This window comes from Hyla sarda, chromosome 6 (assembly GCF_029499605.1).
Source record: "Hyla sarda isolate aHylSar1 chromosome 6, aHylSar1.hap1, whole genome shotgun sequence".
Lineage (NCBI taxonomy): Eukaryota > Metazoa > Chordata > Amphibia > Anura > Hylidae > Hyla > Hyla sarda.
In genome coordinates this window covers 264,631,538-264,658,502 of record NC_079194.1, presented here as the reverse complement: position 1 = coordinate 264,658,502, position 26,965 = coordinate 264,631,538, and the positions used below count along the sequence as shown (strand labels likewise).

Here is a 26,965-nt window from a genome sequence, read left to right as displayed (position 1 = left end):
CTTTCCCTCTACACAGGTTTTGGGAAGTCCCCCTTACAATGTTCATCCTAAAACCAATTAACCTGTTAAGGAAGAAGGGCAAACAGGTATACCTTTGCGTCCTGGTACTTAAAGTGGTACTCGGGTGGAAAACATTTTTTTTTTTTAAATCACCTGGTGCCAGAAAGTTAAACAGATTTGTAAATGACCAAAGGAGGTAGTGCGGCACTGCGTGAGTGTGCTGGATTAGGAATGGCAGGTGGGAGTTGGTGTAGCTGTAATGCCTCTGGTGGTGCTCAGATACTATAATAAGCAAAGTTCATGATATCCGTGAAGAGAAATGAAAATATCGGCACTCACCAGTGTGGCTGCAGGGTCTTCTTTATTGAGACATACTCACATGCGGGGTACAGAAGAGAGGGGAGTGTGTAATATATGTAATACTTATGTAATACAGGCTAACGAGTTAGTAACAAGGTTAAAAAAATGCAACTATCCTGATGATGTAATAAATTATGGTAGAAATAAAGTAGAGATAACTAAGAGGGAAGATCTACTTAAAAATAAAAATCCACCTAATAAGTTGGAAAATCTAAAAGAAAGATTCACCTTTGTATTCCAAAACACTCCTATGAATCCAGTGATAGAGCGAGCTATACGTAGAAACTGGTTTCTATTGGAAGCCGATGAGGATTTGAAAAAAAGAGCAGAAAACAAACCGCGTATAACATACAGAAAGAACCTCACCATAAGAGATAAATTAAGAAATAAATCTAAGAGTAGCAATACATCAGCGAAAAAAGAAACCTGGCTTAGTGACATCACACCTAAAGGTACCCACCAGTGTAAAAACTGCAATCAATGCAGATATTGCTGTGAAACTAAACACGTAAGGCTAGGAGCAGTCTTTCATACTATTAAAGAGTTAATTACCTGTGGCACGAAAAATGTTGTCTATGCTATAATATGTCCCTGTGGCTTCTTCTACATAGGCCAGACGAAACGCCAGCTCCAGATGCGCATTAGGGAACATTTTTATACCATACGCGCTGGAAAGCCAGGAGCGTCCCGTCTGCAGGCCCACGTAAGAGAAGCCCATAATAATAACCCTGATGTACTACGCTTTGTAGGCTTAGAAAAAGTGTCATGTAATAAGTATGAACGAATAGAATCGAAATTATTACGAGTGGAGACACTATGGATCATTAAAACTAATGCCACAGGCAACATAGGGTTAAACGACAAAACGGAGCTCTCAGCATGCTTCTAACTATCTTTGCTTTTAACACACCTCCCCCCTACCATGTCACCTGATCATGTGAGAGATGTTCAGGTGCATGATAGGTGAAGCACTAGGTTCACTTGTATATAAGGCAGTCACAGGCAGTATGGGTCATGGCCGGACGAAGCACACCAAGTGTGCGAAACTAGAGCTCGGTCGCCACCACTTGTCCCCCCCACTCCCCTCTCTTCTGTACCCCGCATGTGAGTATGTCTCAATAAAGAAAACCCTGCAGCCACACTGGTGAGTCCCGATATTTTCATTTCTCTTCACGGATATCAAGATTTGTAAATTACTTCTACTAAAAAATCTTTACTTTTCCAGTACTTTTTAGCAGCTGTATGCTACGGAGGAAATTCTTTTCTTTTTGAATTTTTTTTTTGTCTTGTCCACAGTGCTCTCTGCTGACACCTCTATCCGTCTGAGGAACTTTCCAGAGCAGCATAGGTTTGCAATGGGGATTTTCTCCTGCTCTAGACAGTTCCTGATACGGGCATCAGGTGTCAGCAGAGAGCACTGTGGACAAGACAAAACAGAAATTCAAAAAGAAAATAATTTCCTCTGTAGCATACAGCTGATAAAAAGTACTGGAAGGATTAAGATTTTTTTTAATAGAAGTCATTTACAAATCTGTTTAACTTTCTGGCACCAGCTGATTTTAAAAAAAAAAATTCCCCCGGAGTACCCCTTTAACCCCTTGGGGGATGGAGCCCATTATAACCCTAAGGACGGGAGCATTTTTTGCAAATCTGACCACTGTCACTTTAAGCATTAATAACTCTGGGATGCTTTTACTTTTCATTCTGATTCCGAGATTTTTTTTTCGTGACATATTTTACTTTATGTTAGTGGTAAATTTGTGTCGATACTTGCATCATTTTTTTGGTGAAAAATTCCAAAATTTGATGAAAAAATTGAAAATTTAGCATTTTTCTAACTTTGAAGCTCTCTGCTTGTAAGGAAAACAGACATTCCAAATAAATTATATATTGATTCACATATAAAATATGTCTACTTTATATTTGCATCATAAAGTTGACATGTTTTTACTTTTGGAAGACATCAGAGGGCTTCAAAGTTCAGCAGCAATTTTCTAATTTTTCACAAAATTTTCAAAATCTGAATTTTTCAGGGACCAGTTCAGTTTTGAAGTGGATTTGAAGGGCCTTCATATTAGAAATACCCCATAAACGATCCCATTATAAAAACTGCACCCCTCAAAGTATTCAAAAGGACATTCAGTAAGGGTGTTAACCCCTTAGGTGTTTCATAGGAATAGCGGCAAAGTGAAGAAGGAAATTTAAAATCTTCATTTTTTACACTCGCATGTTCTTGTAGACCCAGTTTTTGAATTTTTACAAGGGGTAATAGGAGGGAAAAAAAAATTGTAACCCAATTTCTCTCGGGTAAGGAAATACCTCATGTGTATGTCAGGTATTCGGCGGGCGCAGTAGAGGGCTCAGAAAGAAAGGAGCAACAATGGGATTTTGGAGAGTGAATTTTTCTGAAATGTTTTTTCAGGAGCATGTCACATTTAGGAAGCCCCTATGGTGCCATAACAGCAAAAAAATAAAAATAAATAAAACACATGGCATACTATTTTGGAAACGACACCCCTCAAGACAAGTAACAAGGGGTCCAGCGAGCCTTAACACCCCACAGGTATTTGACGACTTTTCGTTAAAGTCGGATGTGTAAATGAAAAAAAAATTGTTTTCACCAAAGTGCAGTTTCTTTTCCCAAATTTACCATTTTTACAAAGGGTAATGGGAGAAAATGCCCCCCAAAATTTGTAACCCCCATCTCTTCTGAGTATGGAAATACCCCATGTTAGGGCGTAAATTGCTCTGCGGGCGAACTACAGTGCTCAGAAGAGAAGGAGTCACATTGGGCTTTTTGAAAGAAAATTTCGCTGAAATGGTTTTGGGGAGCATGTCGCATTTAGGAAGCCCCTATGGTGCCAGAAGAGCAAAAAAAAAAAACACATGCCATACTATTTTGGAAACTACACCCCTCACATAATTTAATAAGGGGTGCAGTGAGCATTTACACCCCACTGGCATTTGACAGATCTTTGGAACAGTGGGCTGTGCAAATGAAAAATTACATTTCACTATACCCCTTGTTACATTCAGTGAGGGGTGTAGTTTCCAAAATGGGGTCACATGTGGGTGTTCTTTTTTTTGCGTTCATGTCAGAACCACTGTAATGATCAGCCACCACCTGTGCAAATTAACAATTTAGGCCTCAAATGTGCATGGCGCTTTGTCACTCCTGAGCCATGTAGTTCATCCGCAGAGCATTTTACATACACATATGGGGTATTTCCGTACTTGGAAGAAATTGGGGCAACACCAGCATGTTAGTGTAAAAATTTAATTTTTTTTTACACTAACAGGCTGGTGTAGCCCCCAACTTTACCTTTTCATAAGGGGTAAAAGGAGAAAAATCCCCCCCAAAATTTGTAACGCAATTTCTCCCAAGTACTGAAATACCCCATATGTGGCCCTAAACTATTGACTTGAAATACGACAGGGCTCTGAAGTGAGAGAGCGCCATGCGCATTTGAGGCCTAAATAAGGAATTTGCAATAAGGGCGGACCTGGTTACATGGATGGGGCTTGTCTCCACCAAAACCTTACAGCAGTGTTTCCCAAACAGGGTGCCTCCAGCTGTTGCAAGACTCCCAGCCTGCCAGGACAGACTATGGCTGTCCGGCAATACTGGGAGTTGTGGTTTTGCAACAGCTGGAGGCTCCGTTTAGGAAACACTGGCGTATGAGACGTTTTTCATTTTTATTTGGGGGGGGGGGACGTGTAAGGGGGTGTATATGTAGTGTTTTACTTTTTATTATTTGTTAGTGTACTGTAGTGTTTTTAGGGTACCTTCACACGGTTGGGTTCACAGTAAGTTTTCCGCTGGGAGTTTGAGCTGCGGTGGAATATTTGCCGCAGCTCAAACTTGTAGAAGGAAACCCACTGTAAACCCGCCCTTGTGAATGTACCCTTTACATTCACATGGGGGGGAGACACCCCAAACCTTCAGCTGTGGCAAAATGACAACTACCAGAATGCACTGACAGACCGTACATGCTGGGAGTTGTAGTTTTACAACAGCTGTGGGCACACTGGTGGGGAACCACTGAGTTAGAAAACACACTCTAGCTCAGTGATTCCAACCTGTGTGGCTCCAGCTGTTGCAAAACTGCAACTCCCAGCATGTACGGTCTGTCAGTGCATTCTGGGAGTTGTAGTTTTGCAACAGCTGGAGGGACATGGGTTGGGAACACTGAGTTAGGAAACAGACTCTAGCTCAGTGTTTCCCAACCAGTGAGCCTACAGCTGTTGCAAAACTACAATTCCCAGCATGGCCAGACAGTCAGGGATGCTGGGCATGTGGTTCTGCAATATCTGGCCCTTCAGATGTTGCAGAACTACAACTCCCAGCATGCCGGGACAGTCTGGCCATGCTAGGAGTTGTAGTTATGCAACAACAGGGGAAGAACAGTTTGGAGCCCGCTAAGTAGTGGTCTCCAAACTGTAGCCCTCCAGATGTTTCAAAACTACAACTCCAAGCATGCCTAGACTGTCCAGGCATGCTGGGAGTTGTAGTTCTGCAACATATGAAGGGCCAGATATTGCAGAACTACAGGCCCAGCATTCCTGACTGTGTGGCCATGCTGGGAATTGTACTTTTGCAACATCTGTAGGGCTACACTTTGGAGACCACCGTAAAGTGGTCTCCACCGCCGCACTTTCAGGCCACCGCTCCGATGATGACGCCGCTCCTCCAGGATGCCGCCGCCGTCGGTCCGGTAAGCCGGGCCATGCCCCTCCCCCTCGCCGCCTGTGTTCCCCCCCCCCCACTCTTCTCCGACTTCGATCGGTGGGCGGAGCAGTGGAAATGAACACTAACCCCCCCGCCCCCTCCTGCCATTGGTCATCAGCCTGACCGACCAATGGCAGGGGATAGGAGGGGCTGGCAACACTGCCACCTCGCTCCTATCCTTTAGGATGGTCGGAGCTGTCTCTGATCCGCTCCGATCATTCTTATTTTCCGGGCGATCGGGTCATCAGTGAATCGATTGGCCCGGATCGTGGCAAATTGCAGGTCTGAATTGACCTGCAATTTGCCGTGATCGCCGACATGGGAGGGGTCTCAGGACCCCCCCTATTCATTGCCAGGGAATGCCTGCTGATAGATATCAGCAGTCATCCCGGTCCGATCGGCGAGCAGCGGTGATCGGAAATGAGGAGGGCGTACAGGTACGCCCTCCGTCCTTAAGTACCAGGATGTGAGGGCGTATTCATACACCCTCAGTCCCCAACAGGTTAAGTATCAAGCGCGTACCTGTACGCTCTGAATCCTTAAGAGGCTTTGAAGCCAGCGCAGAAGCTGCGTTCACTTCAGAGCAGTGAGTGTCGACTAGTATCATTAGCCTCACACTCACTGCCTATGCCAGGCAGCGGCGATCCCACCGCTGACCAGAATTTAACCCTTTAGATGCTGTGATCAATGCGATAAAGTGGAAGATGCCGGCAGCTCAGTGGAGCTCACAGAACCCCCATGATGTCATTGCGGGGGTTCCATGAGCCAAAATGGTGGAGGAGGGTCCCCTTACCTGCCTCCTGCCGCTAGATCGCCAATTCAATGATGTAGCCTGGCTTAGCCATAGGCATTGCATTGCATTGCATTCCATAGGCATTGCATATAAAAGTCCCCATAAAAAGTGTACAATAAAAAAAAAGTTTCACATTTTCCTTATTTTCCCATTTTAAAATTAACATATTTTTTATTAACATTAACATATTTGGTATTGCCGCATGCATAAATGATCCTGCATGATAAACAGTGTAAACGTAAAAAAAATACCAAACACCATGAATACAGATTTTTAATCACATCATATTGGAAAAAATGTTAAAGCGATCAAAAAATACCATCAAAACGAAAATGGTACCGATAAAAAACTACAGATCACGGCACAAAAAAATGAGCCCTCATACATCCCTGTATACGGAAAAATAAAAAAAAGTTAAATGACAATTTTATGCCTACCAATTTTGTAAAAAAAAAAAATTTGCATTTTTTCAAAAATTGTACAATAATAGAAAAACTATATAAATAGGGTATCATTTTAATTGCATTAAAGGGGCATTCCAGGAAAAAAAAAACTGGCTCCAGAAAGTTAAACAGATTTGTAAATTACTTCTATTAAAAAAATCTTAATCCTTTCAGTACTTATGAGCTTCTGAAGTTAAGGTTGTTCTTTTCTGTCTAAATCCTCTCTGATGACACCTGTCTCGGGAAATTCCCAGTTTAGAAGCAAATCCCCATAGCAAACCTCTTCTAAACTGGGTGTTTCCCGAGACAGTTGTCATCAGAGAGGATTTAGACAGAAAAGAACCCACCTTAAAGGGGTATTCCAGGAAAAAACTTTTTTTTATATATCAACTGGTTCCAGAAAGTTAAACAGATTTGTAAATTACTTCTATTAAAAAAATCTTAATCCTTTCAGTACTTATGAGCTTCTGAAGTTAAGGTTGTTCTTTTCTGTCTAAATCCTCTCTGATGACACCTGTCTCGGGAAACGCCCAGTTTAGAAGCAAATTCCCATAGCAAACCTCTTCTAAACTGGGCGGTTCCTGAGACACGTGTCATCAGAGATTACTTAGACAGTAAAGAACAACCTAAACTTCAGAAGCTCATAAGTACTGAAAGGATTAAGATTTTTTAATAGAAGTCATTTACAAATCTGTTTAACTTTCTGGAGCCAGTTGATATATATAAAAAAGTTTTTTTTCCTGGAATACCCCTTTAACCTGCAGAATAAAGTTAATGGCCCTCATTTACTAAAGTCCATCCGACTCTTTTTCTTGGTTACTGCGCCCAAATTTTAGTCGCACATTCGACACTCTGAAACGGGCATGTTTTATGCAAAAATGGGCGTTTTACTGACAAGAACCAAGAAATACTCGGAGTACTTCCAAAATCACTTGAGAAAAAGTGTGAGTTTACCTCAAACAATAGCAGACAGCCAAGAGGCCAAGTGAAATTCCAAAAATGGAGTGATTTCTAACAAGGGACTGTTTACCATTGTGTTTTGTGTGAAAGTAACTTGTTTTCTAACCTGAAAACATTTTGTACCGTTGAACACTTTTATGAATAAAATATTGAATGCTTTTGTGATAATGTATAATTTTTTTCCTTTTAACACATTTGCAATATTAGGTTTAAATTAATTTAACACCCAAGCTGATAAACAAGGATAATTGTTGTAATGTTTGAAAAATTATAACACATGAATACTTTTGATTTATGGAAACATTTTTAAACAAAGTCGAAACCATTTTGACTCACACAACTAATTTCTGTAGCTCAGAGTTTGTGCACCACAATTGACTAGTGCGACACAAAAAAACATGCGACACAAAAAAAACGAAATGTGCGACAGAATAGTAAATAAGCCTGAAAAAAAAGACAAGTGATATTGAAATCATTCAAGAATAAACACTCCACTCTTAGTAAATCAGGGCCAGTGTATCACTTTTTACTATAAGGAGCACTGCTTAAAAACCAAATCCTCCAAAAGTTGCAAATTTGCAGTATTCTTATAAATTTTGGCACGCAAATAATATTTGTTGTGCCGTACATTTTATGGTAATATAATATGTTCATGCTGTATATGTATTTTTTTTTCTTTTTTAGGTCAATTTACCTGTGTCTACCCTTAGTGATCCTCTTCTTCTGGGTATTGCTTGTAATCACACCAGTGCAGGACGACCTAGTGCTGAGTTCTATGTCAAGTAAGCACAGAATGAACACAGTTAAGTTTGGTTTCACACCACGTTTTTGCAATACAGGTCCATATCAGGTTTTTGATTTAAAAAAAATGGATTCCTCAAAACCTGAATTAACTGTATCAAAACGTATGTACACATTTTTATCTGTATACGGTTGAAAACCGTATACAGTTTGAAAAATGTCTGGTTGCATCCGTTTTTTAAGAAAAAAACGTATACGTTTTTAACTTTCCACTCCATTATGAATAAAGTTTCACTTGTTTGATTGAAATTCCAAGAAAAAAACTGTGCAAAGTCAAAAACCGTATGGTGAAAACCGGAGTACGGTTCCCATTGACTCCCATGATTTCAAAAAACATACAGTTTTTCACCCGGACCAAAAACCGTGTTACTGAACCTACAAAAATAGAATCAAATAAACACATTTTTGTGTATAATGGAAATCCTAAACAATAAATGTATATACCTACAAATGGACCCCCAATAATGAAAGCAAAAGCAATTAGTAAGTACCCTACTAATTGCTTTTGCTTTCATTATTGGGGGTCCATTTGTGACAATCTTTATTGAAAATTCATGATAAACAGAAAACGAGAAACCCCAATGACCAATGACACCCATAAAAAACACATGACAAAAGACAGTTAAAATTACAGGGGGGGGGGGAGTGATGCCGGTGATCAGCTATACATAAATTAGGATTCCCAAAATGGGCTATACGTATAATGCACCACAGAAAATATGTATGTATGTAATCCAATTCATATATGTACACTTTAGTATATTCAATCCAATATATAATATATAATTTGGAGACACACTCTGGGGGTAGGAATAGGGGTGGTAAACACGGTATATGAAGAAATTAGCAGCTAATGATGATTACAATGTAAACATTAACCTAATGTAGCAGCTATGAATGGATGGAAAGTGTTAAATGCAATAGATCTACAAGTTGATAGCACAGACCACGGACCATAATTGTCACTAAATCATAGCCACAGTAACTAAAACCCCAGAAAGTGTCCCATATAGTAACAGAATGTAATTAATAAGAACAGTTATTCCTCATAAAGCACATTTGCACTTTGTTTTGCATTGGACACTTTATGAGGCATAACTGTTCTTATTAACCCCTTAAGGACCCAGCCCAAATATACCTTAAGGACCCGGCCATTTTTTGAACATCTGACCACTGTCACTTCAAGCATTAATAACTCTGGGATGCTTTTACCTTTCATTCTGATTCCGAGATTGTTTTTTCGTGACATATTCTACTTTATAGCAGTGGTAAAATTTAGTCGATACTTGTATAATTTCTTGGTGAAAAATTCCAAAATTTGATGAAAAAATTGAAAATTTTGCATTTTTTTTACTTTGAAGCTCTCTGCTTATAAGGAAAATGGATATTCCAAATAAATTCTAGATTGATTCACATATACAATATGTCTACTTTATGTTTGCATCATAAAGTTGACATGTTTTTACTTTTGGAAGACATCAGAGGGCTTCAAAGTTCAGCAGCAATTTTCCAATTTTTCACAAAATTTTCAAAATCGGAATTTTTCAGGGACCAGTTCAGATTTGAAGTGGATTTGAAGGGCCTTCATATTAGAAATACCCCACAAATTACCCAATTATAAAAACTGCAGCCCTCAAAGTATCCAAAATAACATTCAGTAAGTGTGTTAACCCTTTAGGTGTTTCACAGGAATAGCAGCAAAGTGAAGGAGAAAATTCAAAATCTTCATTTTTTTACACTCGCATGTTCTTGTAGACCCAGTTTTTGAATTTTTACAAGTGGTAATAGGAGAAAAAGCCCCCCCAAAATTTGTAACCCAATTTCTCTCAAGTAAGGAAATACCTCATATGTGTATGTCAAGTGTTCGGCGGGCGCAGTAGAGGACTCAGAAGGGAAGGAGCGACAATGGGATTTTGGAGAGTGAGTTTTTCTGACATGGTTTTTGGGGGGCATGTCACATTTAGGAAGCCCCTATGTGCCAGAACAGCAAAAAATACCCACATGGCATACTATTTTGGAAACTACACCCCTTCATGAACATAACAAGGGGTACAGTGAGCCTTAACTACCCACAAGTGTTTGACGACTTTTTGTTAAAGTTGGATGTGTAAATGAAAAAAAAATTTTTTTTTACTAAAATGCTGTTTTTTCCCTAAATTTTACATTTTTACAAGGGGTAATTGGAGAAAATTACCCCTAAAATGTTTAACCCCATTTCCTCTGAGTATGGAAGTACCCCATGTGTGGACGTCAAGTGCTCTGCTGGCGAGCTACAATGCTCAGAAGAGGAGGAGCGCCATTGAGCTTTTGGAAAGAGAATTCATTTGGAAAGGTAGTCAGGGGTCATGTGCATTTACAAAGCCCCCGTGGTGCCAGAACAGTGGACCCCCCCCCACATATGACCCCATTTTTAAAACTATACCCCTCACAGAATTTAATAAGGGGTGCAGTGAGTATTTACACCCACTGGCGTTTGACAGATCTTTGGAACAGTGGGCTGTGCAAATGAAAAATGTAATTTTTCATTTTCACAGACCACTGTTCCAAAAATCTGTCAGACACCTGTGGGCGTAAATTCTCACTGTACCCCTTATTACATTACATGAGGGATGTAGTTTCCAAACTGGGGTCACAAGTGGGGGGTCCATTGTTCTGGCACTATGGGGGCTTTGTAAACACACGTGGCCTTCAATTCCAGACAAATTTTCTCTTCAAAATCCCAATGGCACTCCTTCTCTTCTGAGCATTGTAGTGCGCCAGCAGAGCACTTTACATTCACATATGGGGTATGTTCTTACTCTGAAGAGATGGGGTTAAAAATTTTGTGGGGCTTTTTTCCTATTTTCCCTTGTGAAAATGAAAAATTTAGGGTAACACCAGCATTTTAGTGAAAACATTTTTTTTTCTCATTTTCCCATCCAAATTTAATGAAAATTTGTCAAACACCTGTGGGGTTTTAAGGCTGACTATACCCCTTGTCACGTTCCGTGAGGGGTGTAGTTTCCAAAATGGCGTCACATATGGGTATTTATTTTTTTGCGTTTATGTCAGAACCGCTGTAAAATCAGCCCCCCCTGTGCAAATCACCAATTTAGGCCTCAAATGTACATGGTGCGCTCTCACTCCTGAGCCTTGTTGTGCGTCCGCAGAGCATTTTACGTTCACATATGGGGTATTTCCGTACTCAGGAGAAATTGCGTTACAAATTTTGGGGGTCTTTTTTTTCCTTTTACCACTTGTGAAAATAAAAAGTATGGTGCAACACCAGCATGTTAGTGTAATTTTTTTTACTTTTTTACACAAACAGGCTGGTGTAGCCCCCAACTTTTCCTTTTCATAAGGGGTAAAAGGAGAAAAATCCCCCCAAAATTTGTAGTGCAATATCTCCCGAGTATGGAAATACCCCATATATGTGGCCCTAAACTGTTTCCTTGAAATACGACAGGGCTCCGAAGTGAGAGAGCACCATGCGCATTTGAGGACTAAATTAGGGATTGCATAGGGGTGGACATAGGGGTATTCTACGCCAGTGATTCCCAAACAGGGTGCCTCCAGCTGTTGCTAAACTCCCAGCATGCCTGGACAGTCAGTGGCTGTCCAGAAATACTGGGAGTTGTTGTTTTGCAACAGCTGGAGGCTCCGTTTTGGAAACACTGCCGTACAAGACGTTTTTCATTTTTATTGGGGGGGACAGTGTAAGGGGGTGTTTTTGTAGTGTTTTACCCTTTATTATGTAGTAGTGTAGTGTAGTGTTTCTAGGGTACGTTCGCACTGGCAGGTTACGGTGAGTTTTCCGCTAGGAGTTTGCGCTGCGGCGAAAATTTCGGCAGCCCAAACTTGAAGCAGGAAATTTACTGTAAACCTGCCCGTGTGAATGTACCCTGTACATTCACATGGTGGGGGGGGGGGGGGGGGGGCAAACCTCCAGCTGTTTCAAAACTATAACTCCCAGCATTACTGACCACCGAAGGGCATGCTGGTAGATGTAGTTCTGCAACAGCTGGAGGTACGCAACTACAACTCCCAGCATGCCGAGACAGCATGTTTGCTGTCTGGACATGCTGGAATTTGCAGTTTTGCAACATCTGTAGGGCTACAGATTATAGACCCCTGCACAGTGATCTCCAAACTGTGGACCTCCAGATGTTGCAAAACTACAAACCCCAGCATGCCCAGACAGCAAACAGCTGTGTGGGCATGCTAGGAGTTGTAGTTTTGCAAGATCTGGAGGGATGTAGTTTAGAGACCATTGTATAGTGGTCTCAAACTGTACCCTCCAGCTGTTGCAAAACTACATATTCCAGCATGCCCAAACAGCTGTCTGGGCATGCTGGGAGTTGTAGTTTTGCAACATCTGCAGGGCTAAAGTTTAGAGACCACAGTCTCGGACTGTAGCCCTCCAAATCAATTTACCGGCTTCCGTAGGATCCAGGGAGCCGTCCTCTTCTGCCGCATGACATGCCGCCCGCCGATCACCATCGCCCGCAGCCTCCGGACCGGTAAGTGGACGTCGGCATTCGGTCCCCTTCGTTTCCCCGTTCTGCCCCGCCTATTGTGGGTGGGCAGGACGGGGAAAACAAAAGTTAACCCCTCCGCCTCCCGATCTGCTATTGGTCGTCACTTCTGACAACCAATAGCAGACCAATAGCAGGGATAGGAGGGGTGGCACCCCTGCCACCTCACTCCTATGCCTACAGGGGGATCTTGGGTGTCTTAGACAACCGCGATTCCCCTTATATTCCGGGTCACTGGGTCACCATAGACCCGTATGACCTGGAATCGGAGCAAATCGCAAGTGCGCCGATTGCGCTGATGACCCCCCTGGGCATTTGCGCGGGGTGCCTGCTGATAGATATCAGCAGTCACCCCGGTCCGGTCCCCGCCACGCCCAGGGCGTATGGATACGCCCTGGGTCCTTAAGTACCAGGACGTCAAGGCGTATCCATACGCCCTAGGTCCTTAAGTGGTTAATTACATTGTTACTATATGGGACACTTTCTGGGGTTTTAGTTATTGTGGCTATGATTTAGTGACAATTATGGTCCGTGGTCTGTGCTATCTATTGCATCTAGTACTTTCCATCCATTCATAGCTACTACATTAGGTTAATGTTTACATTGTAATCATCATTAGCTGCTAATTTCTTTATATACCGTGTTTACCACCCCTATCCCTACCCCCAGAGTGTGTCTCCAAATTATATATTGGATTGAATATACTAAAGTGTACATATATGAATTGGATTACATACATACATATTTTCTGTGGTGTATTATACGGATAACCCATTTTGGGAATCCTAATTTATGTATAGCTGATCACCGGCATCACTCCCCCCCTGTAATTTAACTGTCTTTTGTCATGTGTTTTTTATGGGTGTCATTGGGGTTTATTGTTTTCTGTTTATCATGAATTTTCAATAAAGATTGTCACAATTGTACCATACTACTTGTTTTTGCTTTCATTATTGGGGGTCCCTTTGTAGGTATATACAAAAACTTTGGTAGGCCACGGTTTTCTGTCCAAAAAAAAAAAGTAAAAAACCGTATATTTTGAAAAACAAACATAACCGTTTACATTATGGTGCATACGGTTTTGAATGGAAAATCTATGGGCACATATTTCTGTATGGTTGCATAAGTTTTTATTTATGAAACTGTATGCCGAAACCGTATAGAAAAATCGTGGTGTGAACCCACCCTAACATTGTTTCTATTACCTTTGAATATTTCTATTGGATGACTTTTATGCTGCTTGTTCTCAGGTGCAGCCTGATTTCAGAAGAGGTGAGAGAAAGGTATCTGGAGGGTGGCCCAGAAGCACACGAATCAACAGAAATCATTTTTCTTGAAAAAGAGGTACCGTAAGTTTGGTGTGTGCTTTAGGTATATTATTGTGTACTATGCTGCAGAGGCAGCTCTACACTTGCACTGCATCCTATATGTTCGGAGGATTGGTGGGCACAGAGCAAGCCCAAGACATTGTGCTGCCTGGGTCCAAGAGTGAAAAGCATTTTTCAGCATTCACAATACAGTAAATCTGACATGCTATATTTATTCTATGGGTCAATACGATTCTAATGATTCCAAACTTGGATCATTTTTGTTTTGTTTTAATAGGTGTTTTGAATTTTTTTTGCGTTAATGCCATTCACTGTGCATGATCAGGAACATCATAATTTTATATTTTGGATAATGGCACATGCGGCGATACCAAATATGTTTGTTTATTTTTTTTTTTTTTACAGTGTTTTATTTGAAAATGAGAAAAGGGGAATCATTGAAACTTTTATTGGGTATATATTTAAAAAAAAGTTTTTTTAACTTTTTTTTTGACACCCTTAGGGGCCTATTATAAGCCATCAGTAGATGGCTTGCATAGAACAATGTAATGCTATTGCATTACATTGATCTATGTTTTTGGTGCCCAATTGCTAAGGGCTGCATAGGGCAGCCTTAAGCATTCACCGATCCACGGAGCATCGGGACGGATGGGTAAGTCCCGATTCTTCCCCAGCAACTCATCTGCAGCCCGCAATTACATTGCAGAGCTGCAGATGGTTCCCCTAGACCCCAGGGATTACCGTTATTTAATATATATGTGGTGAGGTCAGATGTTATTACCCTAGGGCCGCATGGCATTAACGTCTTGTGTTCGTGATGCCTGGGCGTGGTTTATCAACACCACCCGAAGGTATACCGCCGGATCTATGCAGCTAAATATATAACTATACAGCTAAATATATACCAGAGGGGGACAAATATAAACGATTAAAACTAAATCCTACATGGCTGACAAATGATGTTAAAAGAGCAATAAACAACAAAAAAAATAGCCTTCAAAAAATACAAATCTGATGGGTCAGCTATAACATTTAAACAGTACAAAGAGCTTAATAAAATCTGTAAAAATGTAATAAAAACAGCAAAAATTCTAAACGAGAGACAGGTGGCCAAAGAAAGCAAAACGAATCCTAAATATTTTTTTAGATATATAAATGCAAAAATACCAAGGACAGAGCATGTAGGACCCCTTAATAATGATAATGGGGAGGTTGTCACAGGCGATCAAGAGAAAGCGGAGCTACTGAATGGGTTCTTTAGTTCTGTATACACTATGGAAAAAGGAGCTGACATTGGCCAGGTCAGTGCTGGTAACACATCATGTAATGTACTGAACTGGCTTAATGTAGAGATGGTACAAGGTAAGTTAAGTGATATAAATGTAAGCAAATCTCCAGGGCCAGATGGATTGCACCCAAGAGTTCTTAGAGAGGTAAGTTCAGTAATATCTGTACCCCTGTTCATGATATTTAGAGATTCTCTGGTGTCTGGTATTGTGCCAAGGGACTGGCGCAAGGCGAATGTGGTGCCAATCTTCAAAAAGGGCTCTAGGTCTTCCCCAGGAAACTATAGACCGGTAAGTTTAACGTGCATTGTGGGTAAATTGTTTGAAGGACTTATAAGGGATTACATACAGGAATACATACGGGATAATTGTATTATAAGTGATAGCCAGCATTGGTTTACTAAGGATAGAAGTTGTCAAACCAATCTAATTTTCTTTTATGAAGAGGTGAGTAGAAGCCTTGACAGAGGAATGGCTGTGGATATAGTGTTTCTGGATTTTGCTAAAGCATTTGATACTGTCCCTCAGACGTCTGACAGGTAAGTTAAGGTCTTTGGGTTTGGAAATTTTGGTTTGTAACTGGATTGAACACTGGCTCATGGATCGTACCCAGAGAGTGGTGGTCAATGATTCGTACTCTGATAGGTCCCCAGTAATTAGTGGTGTACCCCAAGGTTCAGTACTGGGCCCGCTGTTGTTTAATTTATTTATCAATGATATAGAGGATGGTATTAACAGCTCTGTTTCTATCTTTGCAGATGACACCAAGCTTTGTAGCACGGTACAGTCTATAGAGGATGTGCATAAGTTACAAGATGACTTGGATAGACTAAGTGTCTGGGCATCCACTTGGCAAATGAGGTTCAATGTGGATAAATGTAAAGTTATGCATCTGGGTACTAATAACCTGCATGCGTCGTATGTCTTAGGGGGAATTAAACTGGCAGAGTCACTGGTAGAGAAGGATCTGGGTGTACTTGTAGATCACAGACTACAGAATAGCATGCAATGTCAGGCTGCTGCTTCCAAGGCCGGCAGGATATTGTCATGTATCAAAAGAGGCATGGACTTGAGGGACAGGGACATAATACTCCCCCTTTATAAAGCATTGGTACGGTCTCACCTGGAATATGCTGTTCAGTTTTGGGCACCTGTCCATAAAAGGGACACTGCAGAGTTGGAAAGGGTGCAGAGACGCGCGACTAAACTAATATGGGGCATGGATCATCTTAGCTATGAGGAGCGATTAAAGGAATTACAATTGTTTAGTCTTGAGAAGAGACGTTTAAGGGGGGATATGATAAACGTATATAGGTATATTAATGGCCCATACAAAAAATATGGAGAAAAACTGTTCCAGGTTAAACCCCCCCAAAGGACGAGGGGGCACTCCCTCTGTCTGGAGAAGAAAAAGTTTAGTCTCAAGGGGCGACACGCCTTCTTTACCGTGAGGACTGTGAATTTATGGAACGGTCTACCTCAGGAACTGGTCACAGCAGGAACAATTAACAGCTTTAAAACAGGATTAGATACATTCCTGGAACAAAATAACATTAATGCTTATGAAGAAATATAAAATCCCATCCCTTCCCCAATATCGCGCCACACCCCTACCCCTTAATTCCCTGGTTGAACTTGATGGACATATGTCTTTTTTCGACCGTACTAACTATGTAACTATGGATCCTGGGCTAGGCGCAGGGGCAAATAATGACTCCGATGCCAAGTTACGGAAAACGGCAGCTTTACTGAGGTAGACAGGTGTAATAGTCTTGCCAGCTAAGTTAGGCCCAAGGAGTTGACCAGTGACTTCAGAGACCTTAGGGCTCGCTGGGACTTTTAGTGGATTTGGACAATTTGCTGCAGGACCACACTGACTGTATACAGACTGATCTTGACTGACTTGACTAGACTGACTTCACAGACTTCACCCCGTATGTAGCTTACCAGGTTTTGATGTTCACCTGTGGGGTAGGGGACTTGTGGCTGCGTGGTAGGCTTTAGGCCTCCTTAGGACACCAGACACTCTCTCTCAGGACTTGACCTCACTGTACTCAGCAAAAACTCAGAGACTGAACTAGCTCCACCCAGGGATTATATGGGGGAGACTCTGGAGGGGACCCATAGGTCACCCTATAGTCACCTGATCACTGGTACCTTCCTTGGTTACAACACATGAGAACAGTATTTAAAGGTACATAACAATATATACACATTAACATAGACACTTATTAACCATTTATGGAACATAGGTGAAGGGGAGGCCCAGGGGTCACTGAAATAGTCTGCCTGACAGGGCAGCAAGGGTACAGGGGTGCAACTCCTGTACTGGGCCACCACAAACTTCCCCTCTTAACGACAGCCGTTCTTGCCGCACAGTCCTGGAGGGCATATGAAGTGGCCACGGAGGCCTGATAACAACAGTAGAAACAGTTCCTGGGGCATTTGAATTAATGTCCTTCACAGGGCTGGTGAACTGGGGAAAGAGTCCATGTGGCATTGCAATTAACGTCCTTACATGTTTTATTTTGCTCATAACTGCTTGCTGGAAAATAATGATGAGCTCGGATCGGGCTGCCGGAGGCTTTCTACCCGAATGGCTATGCTAATCGGGACCTTCGGTTATAGCTACTTCTCCCCATAGCATTAGACTAGTAAATACACATTTTTTTGACAACATGTAAGAATGTTACCTATATACACAGTAGCTCTGCCATGGTATGTGTTACTTACACCTCCAGAAGAACTCTCTGGCCACAAGAACATCCTGTACACGATGGACATAACTCAATAGACATTAGACATTTGTTGACTGATGTGGAGTAAATATATAGCCTAGTTAGCTACATTCCTGACTAGACATGTGACATTTGACTGTTAGATACATAATAGATGCTATGTACATTACTGACTATCTGTACACGAAATGATATTGGAAGTAATTATGCTATACTGACTAGGCATTACTATGATATATACAGATAATTTTTATATATAAAGGTATGTTTATTCTCTATACCTGGCAGGTATTTGGCCTTGTGTGGACCTTTGGCATCTGCACAGCACCAACAGAATTAGGAACTGACGGAACTTCTGAAACTTCAGCAGGCTCTTCTTCGGCAAACACAGGGAGCTGGAATTTGTTCAGGAGTTGCTGGAATCGGGACTGCTGGTACTTGAACTGGAGAAGCTGGAGTTATTGCTGGCACTCTGGGAGCAGGTACATAAGCAGGAGCCAACGGAGATAGAGTGGGAACTGGCGTGTTGACTAATGTTGGCTGGACCAGGTGCTGGAGGCAAACAGATGAGTGTTGGCTGACTTAGGGAGAACATTAGGAAATCCATGGATTGGGTGGATCCCTTCGCCAGGAACATATTCCCTCGCAGGTGTGACATCTGGAGGAGGCGGTGGAGGAAGTACTGGTATATGTTCCTATAAAGGAGAACTCTGGTGGAAACAAGTATACAACAAGTGTTTTCAAATCAACTGGTGCCTGAAAGTTAATCAGATTTGTAAATTTCTTTTATTAAAAAATGTTAATCCTTCCAGTACTTATTAGTTGCTGCATAAAACAGAGACATTTGTGAATTTCTTTTCTGTCTGACAACAGTGCTCTCTGCTGACACCTCTGTCCATGTCAGGAACTGTCCAGATTAGAATCCATATCCCAATAGAAAACCTCTCCTGCTCTGCACAGTTCCTGATATGGACAGAGGTGTCAGCAGAGAGCGCTGTTGTCAGGCTGGAAAGAACGTCACAAATTTATCTGTAGTATACAGGAGACATGTGCAATTAGTTTCGGACGTAATTCGTTGTTGTCCGAATTGTTCATATTTCGTACATTCGGATTGATCCGAATGTACGAAATATTTACATCCGAATGAATCCGAAATCCGAACAAAACGAATTGTACATGCCTACGTAATTGTGAAAAACGAATTTTATTTTTGTTAAAACAAATTTTGTTTTCATCTAGAAGCAAGGGACCATTATCGGGAGCGGGTGCATGGAAAAGAAGAGACCCGCGGAGATCAGAACATTAAGACAGGTAAGATAATGTATAATTCTATGTGATTCATTAATACATGATTTAATGTTGAATGAATAAATGTATATATCAATGAATGCTGTATGAATGATTGATGTGTTTGATCGATGTGTTTGATTGTCGGGTGATTTATGTATAACATGTCATGTCACTTGCGCTAACAGTGTTTTTGTTACCAGGGTGCCTCCAACTGTTGCAAAACTAAAACACCCACGCAGCATGCCCTGACAGCCAAAGGCTGTCTGGGCATGCTGGGAGTTGCAGTTTTGCAACAGCTGGAGGCCCCCTGCTTCGTTGGCAAACATGCCATAACCTATATTTCAGTTCTTTCATTTTAAAAATCCCCTCCTTTTTTTCTGAACTGGGTTACTAGGTCAATGAGATGCATAGTAATTGCCGTGGGAAAATTTTTTATTCATAAATCCCAACGTTCTAAACGGCAATTATCCAATTAAGTCTGCGGTTTTATGAATAAAAAATGTTCCCACGGCAATTACTATGAGAAATATCGCTCCGGGTGTTAGTCGTGACACGCGAACGTTCATAATATAGTAGAGATGTGGAGCGGCTTTATACAGCGCTCACATCTCTGCACCGGCCAGTGAATAGAACATCACTCATTCATATTTTCCACCCAGAGCTGTGATTGGCCGGATGGTTGCAGCCAATCACAGCTCTGAGAAAAATATGAATGAGTGAGTGGTCGGAGTATAGAGCAGAGATGGGAGCGATGTATACAGCCGCTCCATCTCTGCAATACATAGGACAATCACATTGGGTGTCAGTAGTGATACCCGCTGTTATCTGTTCTTACCTGCAGGTACTACAACTCCCAACATGGAGCACACTCTTCTCCATGCTGGGAGCTGTAGTATCTGCATTAGTAGACAGATCGCAACAAGTGTAACTTCTGACACCCGATGCGATCTGTCTATTAATGCAGGTACTAAAGCTCCCAGCATGGAGCAGAGTGTGCAGAGTGTGCTCCATGTTGGGAGTTGTAGTACCTGCAGTTACAGAAAGATCACAGTGGATGTCACTCCTGACACCCCCTGCGATCCTCCTGTATAATGTATAGATGTGGCCGGCGCTCTTCTATGGTCCCTGCACTGCCATATATATACACATATTCATATTTCCCGCAGAGAGCTGTGATTGGCCAGATGGTTCCAGCCAATCACAGCTCTCTGTGGGAAATCGGAATGTGTATATATACGGCAGTGCAGGGGACCATAGGAGAGCGTCCGCTGTATCTATACATTATACTCGAGGATCACAGCGGGTGTCAGGAGTGACATCCACTGTGATCTTTAACTGCAGGTACTACAACTCCCAACATGGAGCACACTCTGCGCACACTGCACCATGCTGGGAGCTGTAGTACCTGCATTAATAGACAGATCGCAGCGCGTGTCAGAAGTTACACTCGCTGCGATCTGTCTATTAATGCAGATACTACAGCTCCCAGCATGGAGAAGAGTGTGCTCCATTTTGGGAGTTGTAGTACCTGCAGGTAAGAACAGATCACAGCGGGTATCACTACTGACACCATACATCGCTGCCATCTCTGCTCTATACTCGGCCACTCACTCATTCATATTTTCCTCAGAGCGGTGATTGGCTGCAACCATCCGGCCAATCACCACTCTGGGCGAAAAATATGAATGAGTCAGGTGAATTTGTTGTATGGGGAGGGATGCTTCGGTCTTTTGCAGCGCTGGAGTCCTTCCTTCTGGAGCTCACTCTGCGCTAACAGATTGTTTATTTAGTTCAAATCAGATTGAAAGAAGTGCTGTAGTTTTGTTTCATTGTAACATGCCGTTCCTAATTGTGCACAAATGTATCTGAAAAGTGCAAACAGCTTGTTACAATGAAACAAAACTAGAGCACTTCTCTCAATTTGATTTGAACTAAATATACGATCTGTTAGAGCAGAGTGGGCTCCAGAAGGAAGGACTCTAATGGGGATGCAGTGCTGGAGTCCTTCGGTCTGGAGACCACTCTGCTCTAACAGATCGTATATTTAAAATGATAATAGAACAATACAGGTGCTATAAATAATGATAGTATTTATTAATAAACAGTGGCCAAAAAATGATGGACAGAAAATGAAACAATTAAAAACAGTTAAAAAACTATATCAGTGTTACTCATTGTCCCTGACAGTAATGAAGGTCTCCTACAGTTTAGGTGATGTTCTCCTGCGGTTAAAGTGGAGGGTTGGAGGTGCAAGGGAGGAGAAAAAAGAAATAGTTCTAAAACGAAAGCAGTGGTGTACCTATGTGGACCAAATTACTGAATGAACATGTTCTCATACCTAGCTGCAAGGAATGTAACGGGGAAATGTTATCAAAGAAATCTCTTGAATGGAACAGCAATGGATATCACCTGTGGATATTTAAGTGGGATACTTTTACTATTGTTATACAAACAGTATCCGATAAGTATCAATGTACAGGGTGTTCATTCAGGAATTTGGTCCACATAGGAACACCGCTGCATTCGTTTTAGAACAATTTCTTTTTTGTCCTCCCTAGCACCTCCAACCCTCCACTTTAACCACAGGAGAACATCACCTAAACTGTAGGAGACCTTTATTACTCTCAGGGACAATGAGTTACACTGATATAGTTTTTTTAACAGTTTTTAATTGTTTCGTTTTTTGCCCATCATTTTTTGTCCACTGTTTATTAATAAATACTATCATTATTTATAGCGCTGGTATAACCTGCAGGTTCTTACCTGCAGGTACTACAACTCCCAACATGGAGCACACTCTTCTCCATGCTGGGAGTTGTAGTACCAGCAGTTACAGAAAGATCACAGCGGATGTCACTCCTGACACCCCCTGTGCTCTTCTATGGTCCCTGCACTGCCATATATATACACATATTCATATTTCCCGCAGAGAGCTGTGATTGGCCAGATGGTTCCAGCCATCTCTGCTCTATACTCCGGCCACTCACTCATTCATATTTTCCTCAGAGCTGTGGTTGGCTGCAACCATCCCAGCCAATCACAGCTCTGGGTGGAAAATATGAATGAGTGATGTCCTATTCACTGGCCGAAGCAAAGATGTGAGCGCTGTATAAAGCCCCTCCACATCTCTACTATATTATGAATGATCACATTGGGTGTCACGACTAACACCCAGGGCGATATGTCTCATAGTAATTGCTGTGGGAACATTTTTTATTCATGAAACCGCAGACTTAAAGGCGTACACCGGTGAAAGCCTTTTTTCTTTTAAATCAACTGGTGGCAGAAAGTTAAACATATTTGTAAATTACTTCTATTAAAAAATCTTAATCCTTCCTGTACTTATTAGCTGCTAAATACTACAGAGGAAATTATTTTCTTTTTGGAAGATGACATCACGACCACAGTTCTCTTTGCTGACGTTATTATAATTATAATAACTCTTTATTTATTGTTTCCTTAGTGGGATTTGAACCCAAGTCCCCAGCACTGCAAGACAGTAGTGCTAACCACTGAGCCACCATGCTGCCCTTAGCATACATCTGCTATGCATGGTTGCTAAAATGGACAGAGATGTCAGCAGAGAGCACTGTGCTCGTGATGTCATCAGTGTTCCAAAAAGAAAGGAATTTCCTCTGTAGCATTCAGCAGCTAATAAGTATTGGAAGAATTAAGATTTTTTTAATAGAAGTAATTTACAAATATGTTTAAATTTCTGCCACCAGTTGATTTAAAAGAAAAAAGGTTTTCACCGGAGTTCCCCTTTAATTAGATAATTGCCATTTAGAACGTTGGGACCCTAAACGTTCTAAACGGCAATTATCCAATTAAGTCTGCGGATTTATGAATAAAAAATGTTCCCACGGTAATTACTATGCATCTCATTGACCTAGTAACCCAGTTGAGAAAAAAAGGAGGGGATTTTAAAAATGAAAGAACTGAAATATAGGTTATGGCATGTTTGCCAACGAAGCAAGGGGCCTCCAGCTGTTGCAAAACTGCAACTCCCAGCATTCCCAGACAGCCTTTGGCTGTCAGGGCATGCTGGGTGGGTGTTGTAGTTTTGCAACAGCTGGAGGCACCCTGGTAACAGAAACACTGTTAGCGCAAGTGACATGACATGTTATGTTATACATAAATCACCCGACAATCAAACACATCGATCAAACACATCAATCATTTATACAGCATTCATTCATTCATACATTCATTTATTAATTCATTCATTCAACATTACATCATGTATTAATGAATCACATAAAATTATACATTATCTTACCTGTCTTCCAATGTTCCGATCTCCGCGGCTGCCCTCTTTTCCTGCACACGCTCCCAATAATAATCCCCTGCTTAAAAAATATTTACCCGAATGTACCCGAATACCGAATGTATCCGAAAACAATCAAAACAGAACCCCCGAATACCGAATGTATCCGAAAAATCAAGCCCGAAAAATTTTCCAAACCGAAAATTTTACCGAAAATGAAAAAACCAAACCAAAATGTTTCTTGTGCACAAGTCTAGTATACAGCAGCTGATAAGTACTAGAAGGGTTAAGATTTTTAAATAGAAGTGATTTACAAATCTGTTTAACTTTCTTGCATCAGTTGATTTGAAAACATTTTTTTTCCACCGGAGTTCTCCTTTAATCAGATCTTGATACGATTTCGGTGGACGACTTGTGGTTCATACCCAGGCTTCTGAACTTCGTACACATTGGACTCTGGATAGGGTATAGCCGTCACGTGTATGGCTCTGTTTCCCAGATGGAATCAAATTTGTCTGTTCTCGGGAACTTCCGTAGCCAGACATTGTCACCCACCTGGAGTGGTTTGGCTAAGGCATGGGGTTGTAATCATCTTGTTGCCTTTGTCGGGCCTCACCCATTTTCTTACTGACAATCTCCTTGGCCTCTTGAATCCTTCTCTGATGATTGGAAACCCACTCGAGGGACGGTTGCGGGGAATTGTTAAACGGGGCTTGCAGCCCAAAGTCCAGTCTTTAGGCAGTTGCCTGTGTCGTCCCATAATCAAGTAGAAGGGGGTGTATCCAGTGGAGCAGTGTACTGTATTGTTGTAAATTTCCAACAACTCGGGCAGTAGCCAGGTCCATTCTTTTTGTCTTGATAGCATATGGATGAAGACTTGGTTGATGTGCTCACAGAGCACATTCCCCTTAGGCTAATAGGTGGTGGTTCAGAGTTTCTTGCAGTTGTGGAATTGGCATAGTTCTTGGAAGAGTTAGGCCTCAAAGGCCGTTCCACGGCCAGTTTGGACAGACTCAGGACATCCAAAGGTGTGCATCCACTTAGAGTAGAACATCTGGGTTGCTGTCTTGGCTGTGAGATCTTTGACAGGTACAACGACATTCCCTTTGGAGTAGTTATCCACCATGGTGAGAGCATAGGTATACCCGGACCAGGGAGGAGACAACTTCACATGGTCTAGAGCGACCAATTGGTTGGGTCTGTTGCTTTGGATGGAGTGGAGGGGTGCTCTTGTGTTCTTGCGCACATTCTTGGTGACGTTACAGACATTACATTCACTACACCATTTCTCAATGTCACTCCGCATTCCAATCAAGTAGAATATTCTCCTGACAGTGGCTTCGGTCTTGTGGACTCCAAAGTGTCCCGACTGGTCATGATATGCGTTGAGGACCATTGCCGCATCTCTTCGGGGAACCAGAATCTGATGAAGTCGATCACCAGAGACTGGATCCAAAGAATTTCAGTACAAGTCCTTTGTGCACAAACAGTCGCTTCCTTTGCCACAGACGTTTCAGCTCATACTCACACTGGGCCCGGCGTAGATGGTTTGGTACATCTTTCGCCAGAAGGTAGTCCAACAGATCCCCCCATTCATCTTGGAGAGTCTTTCAAGTGTACAGGTCTTCTTTAACCTTTTCGGACCTGGGTTCACCATCCATGAGGGCTGTCACAACATTCTGGTTCACAAACCATTGATAAAATGGGGGCATCTCCACATCTTCCCACACGTTTTCAACAGGTGGTTCCTTGCCTGGGGTCATCCAAGACAGTACATCTGCATTGACGTTTGACTTGCCACTTCTGTACTAGATGGTGAAGCTGTAATTAAAGAGGTATTCCAGGAAAAAACTTTTTTTTATATATCAACTGGCTCCAGTAAGTTAAACAGATTTGTAAATTACCGTATTATCGGGGTATACCACGTGGTATACCAAATTACCGTATTATCGGGGTATACCACGCACCGGCCTATATCCTTGGTAAAATGAGGGTGCGTGTGTATACCCCGATACACTGTTTCTGACCCCACAAAAGCCCCCAGGAAAGGCAGGGGGAGAGAGGTCGTCGCTGCCCGCTTCTCTCCCCCTGCCTTTCCTGGGGTCTAGAGCCCTGCTGCCGCCGCTTCTCTCCCCCTGACTATCGGTGCCGCTGCCCCATTGCCGGCACCAATAGCCAGGGGGAGGGAAGGGGCAGCGGCACCCATTGCCGGCGCCGCTGCCCCGTTGCCTCCCCCATCCCCGGTTGTATAATTACCTGTTGCTGGGGTCGGGTCCGTGCTGCTTCTGGCCTCCGGTGTGGCGTCCCGTGCATCGTTGCTATGCACTACGAGACACAATGACGATTCACGTCACTCGTCATTGCGCCGCACAGCACATAGCAACGATGCAGGGGACGCCACACTCAGGCCAGAAGCCGCGCGAACCCGACCTCGGCAACAGGTAATTATACAACCGGGGATGGGGGAGGCAACGGAGCAGCGAGTGCCGCTGCCCCTTCTCTCCCCCTGGCTATCGGCACTGCTGCCCCATTGCCGACACCGATAGCTAGAGGGAGAGAAGCGGCGGCAGCAGGGACCCCAGAACAGGCAGGGGCAGAGAAGCTGGCAGCGACGGCAGGTCTCTGCACCTGCAAAAGCCGCTGCAGTTCATCGATTTAAATCGCCTGCTTTAAATCATTGAACTGCAGCGGCTTATCGGCGTATAACATGCAGGTAGACTTTAGGCTAAAAATTTTAGCCTAAAAAATGCGTGTTATATGCCGATAAATACGGTACTTCTATTAAAAAAATCTTAATCCTTTCAGTACTTATGAGCTTCTGAAGTTAAAGGGGTATTCCAGGCAAAAAAAATATATATCAACTGGCTTCCGGAAAGTTAAACTCAGTACTTATGAGCTTCTGAAGTTAAGGTTGTTCTTTTCTGTCTAAATCCTCTCTGATGACACCTGTCTCGGGAAACGCCCAGTTTAGAAGCAAATCGCCATAGAAAACCTCTTCTAAACTGGGCGTTTCACGAGACAGGTGTCATCAGAGAGGATTTAGACAGAAAGGAACAACCTTAAAGAGGTATTCCAGGCAAAAACTTTTTTTTATATATCAACTGGCTCCGGAAAGTTAAACAGATTTGTAAATTACTTCTATTAAAAAATCTTAATCCTTCCAATAGTTATTAGCTTCTGAAGTTTTCTGTCTAACTGCTCAATGATGATGTCACGTCACGGGAGCTGTGCATGATGGGAGAATATCCCTTGCATGATGGGAGAATATCCCCATAGGAGCTGGACAGCTCCCGGAGACGTGAGTCATCAGAAAGCAGTTAGACAGAAAACAGCAACTCAACTTCAGAAGCTAATAACTATTGGAAGGATTAAGATTTTTTAATAGAAGTAATTTACAAATCTGTTTAACTTTCCGGAGCCAGTTGATATATAAAAAAAAGTTTTTGCCTGGAATAC

General features: G+C 42.2%; 1 protein-coding gene across 10 annotated transcripts in view; it reads left to right on the top strand.

Moving 5' to 3' along the window:
• The window catches only part of NUDT22 (nudix hydrolase 22), a 319,740-nt gene that overhangs the window by 136,025 nt on the left and 156,750 nt on the right, over nucleotides 1–26,965 (top strand). For 4 of the 10 annotated variants that reach the window (XM_056527201.1, XM_056527202.1, XM_056527198.1 and 1 more), the window contains exons 4-5: nucleotides 7,970–8,067; nucleotides 13,851–13,944. In XM_056527201.1, coding sequence (XP_056383176.1) covers nucleotides 7,970–8,067; nucleotides 13,851–13,944 — 192 coding nt within the window. The other 6 variants (XR_008845332.1, XR_008845333.1, XR_008845336.1 and 3 more) reach the window with 4 other exon arrangements.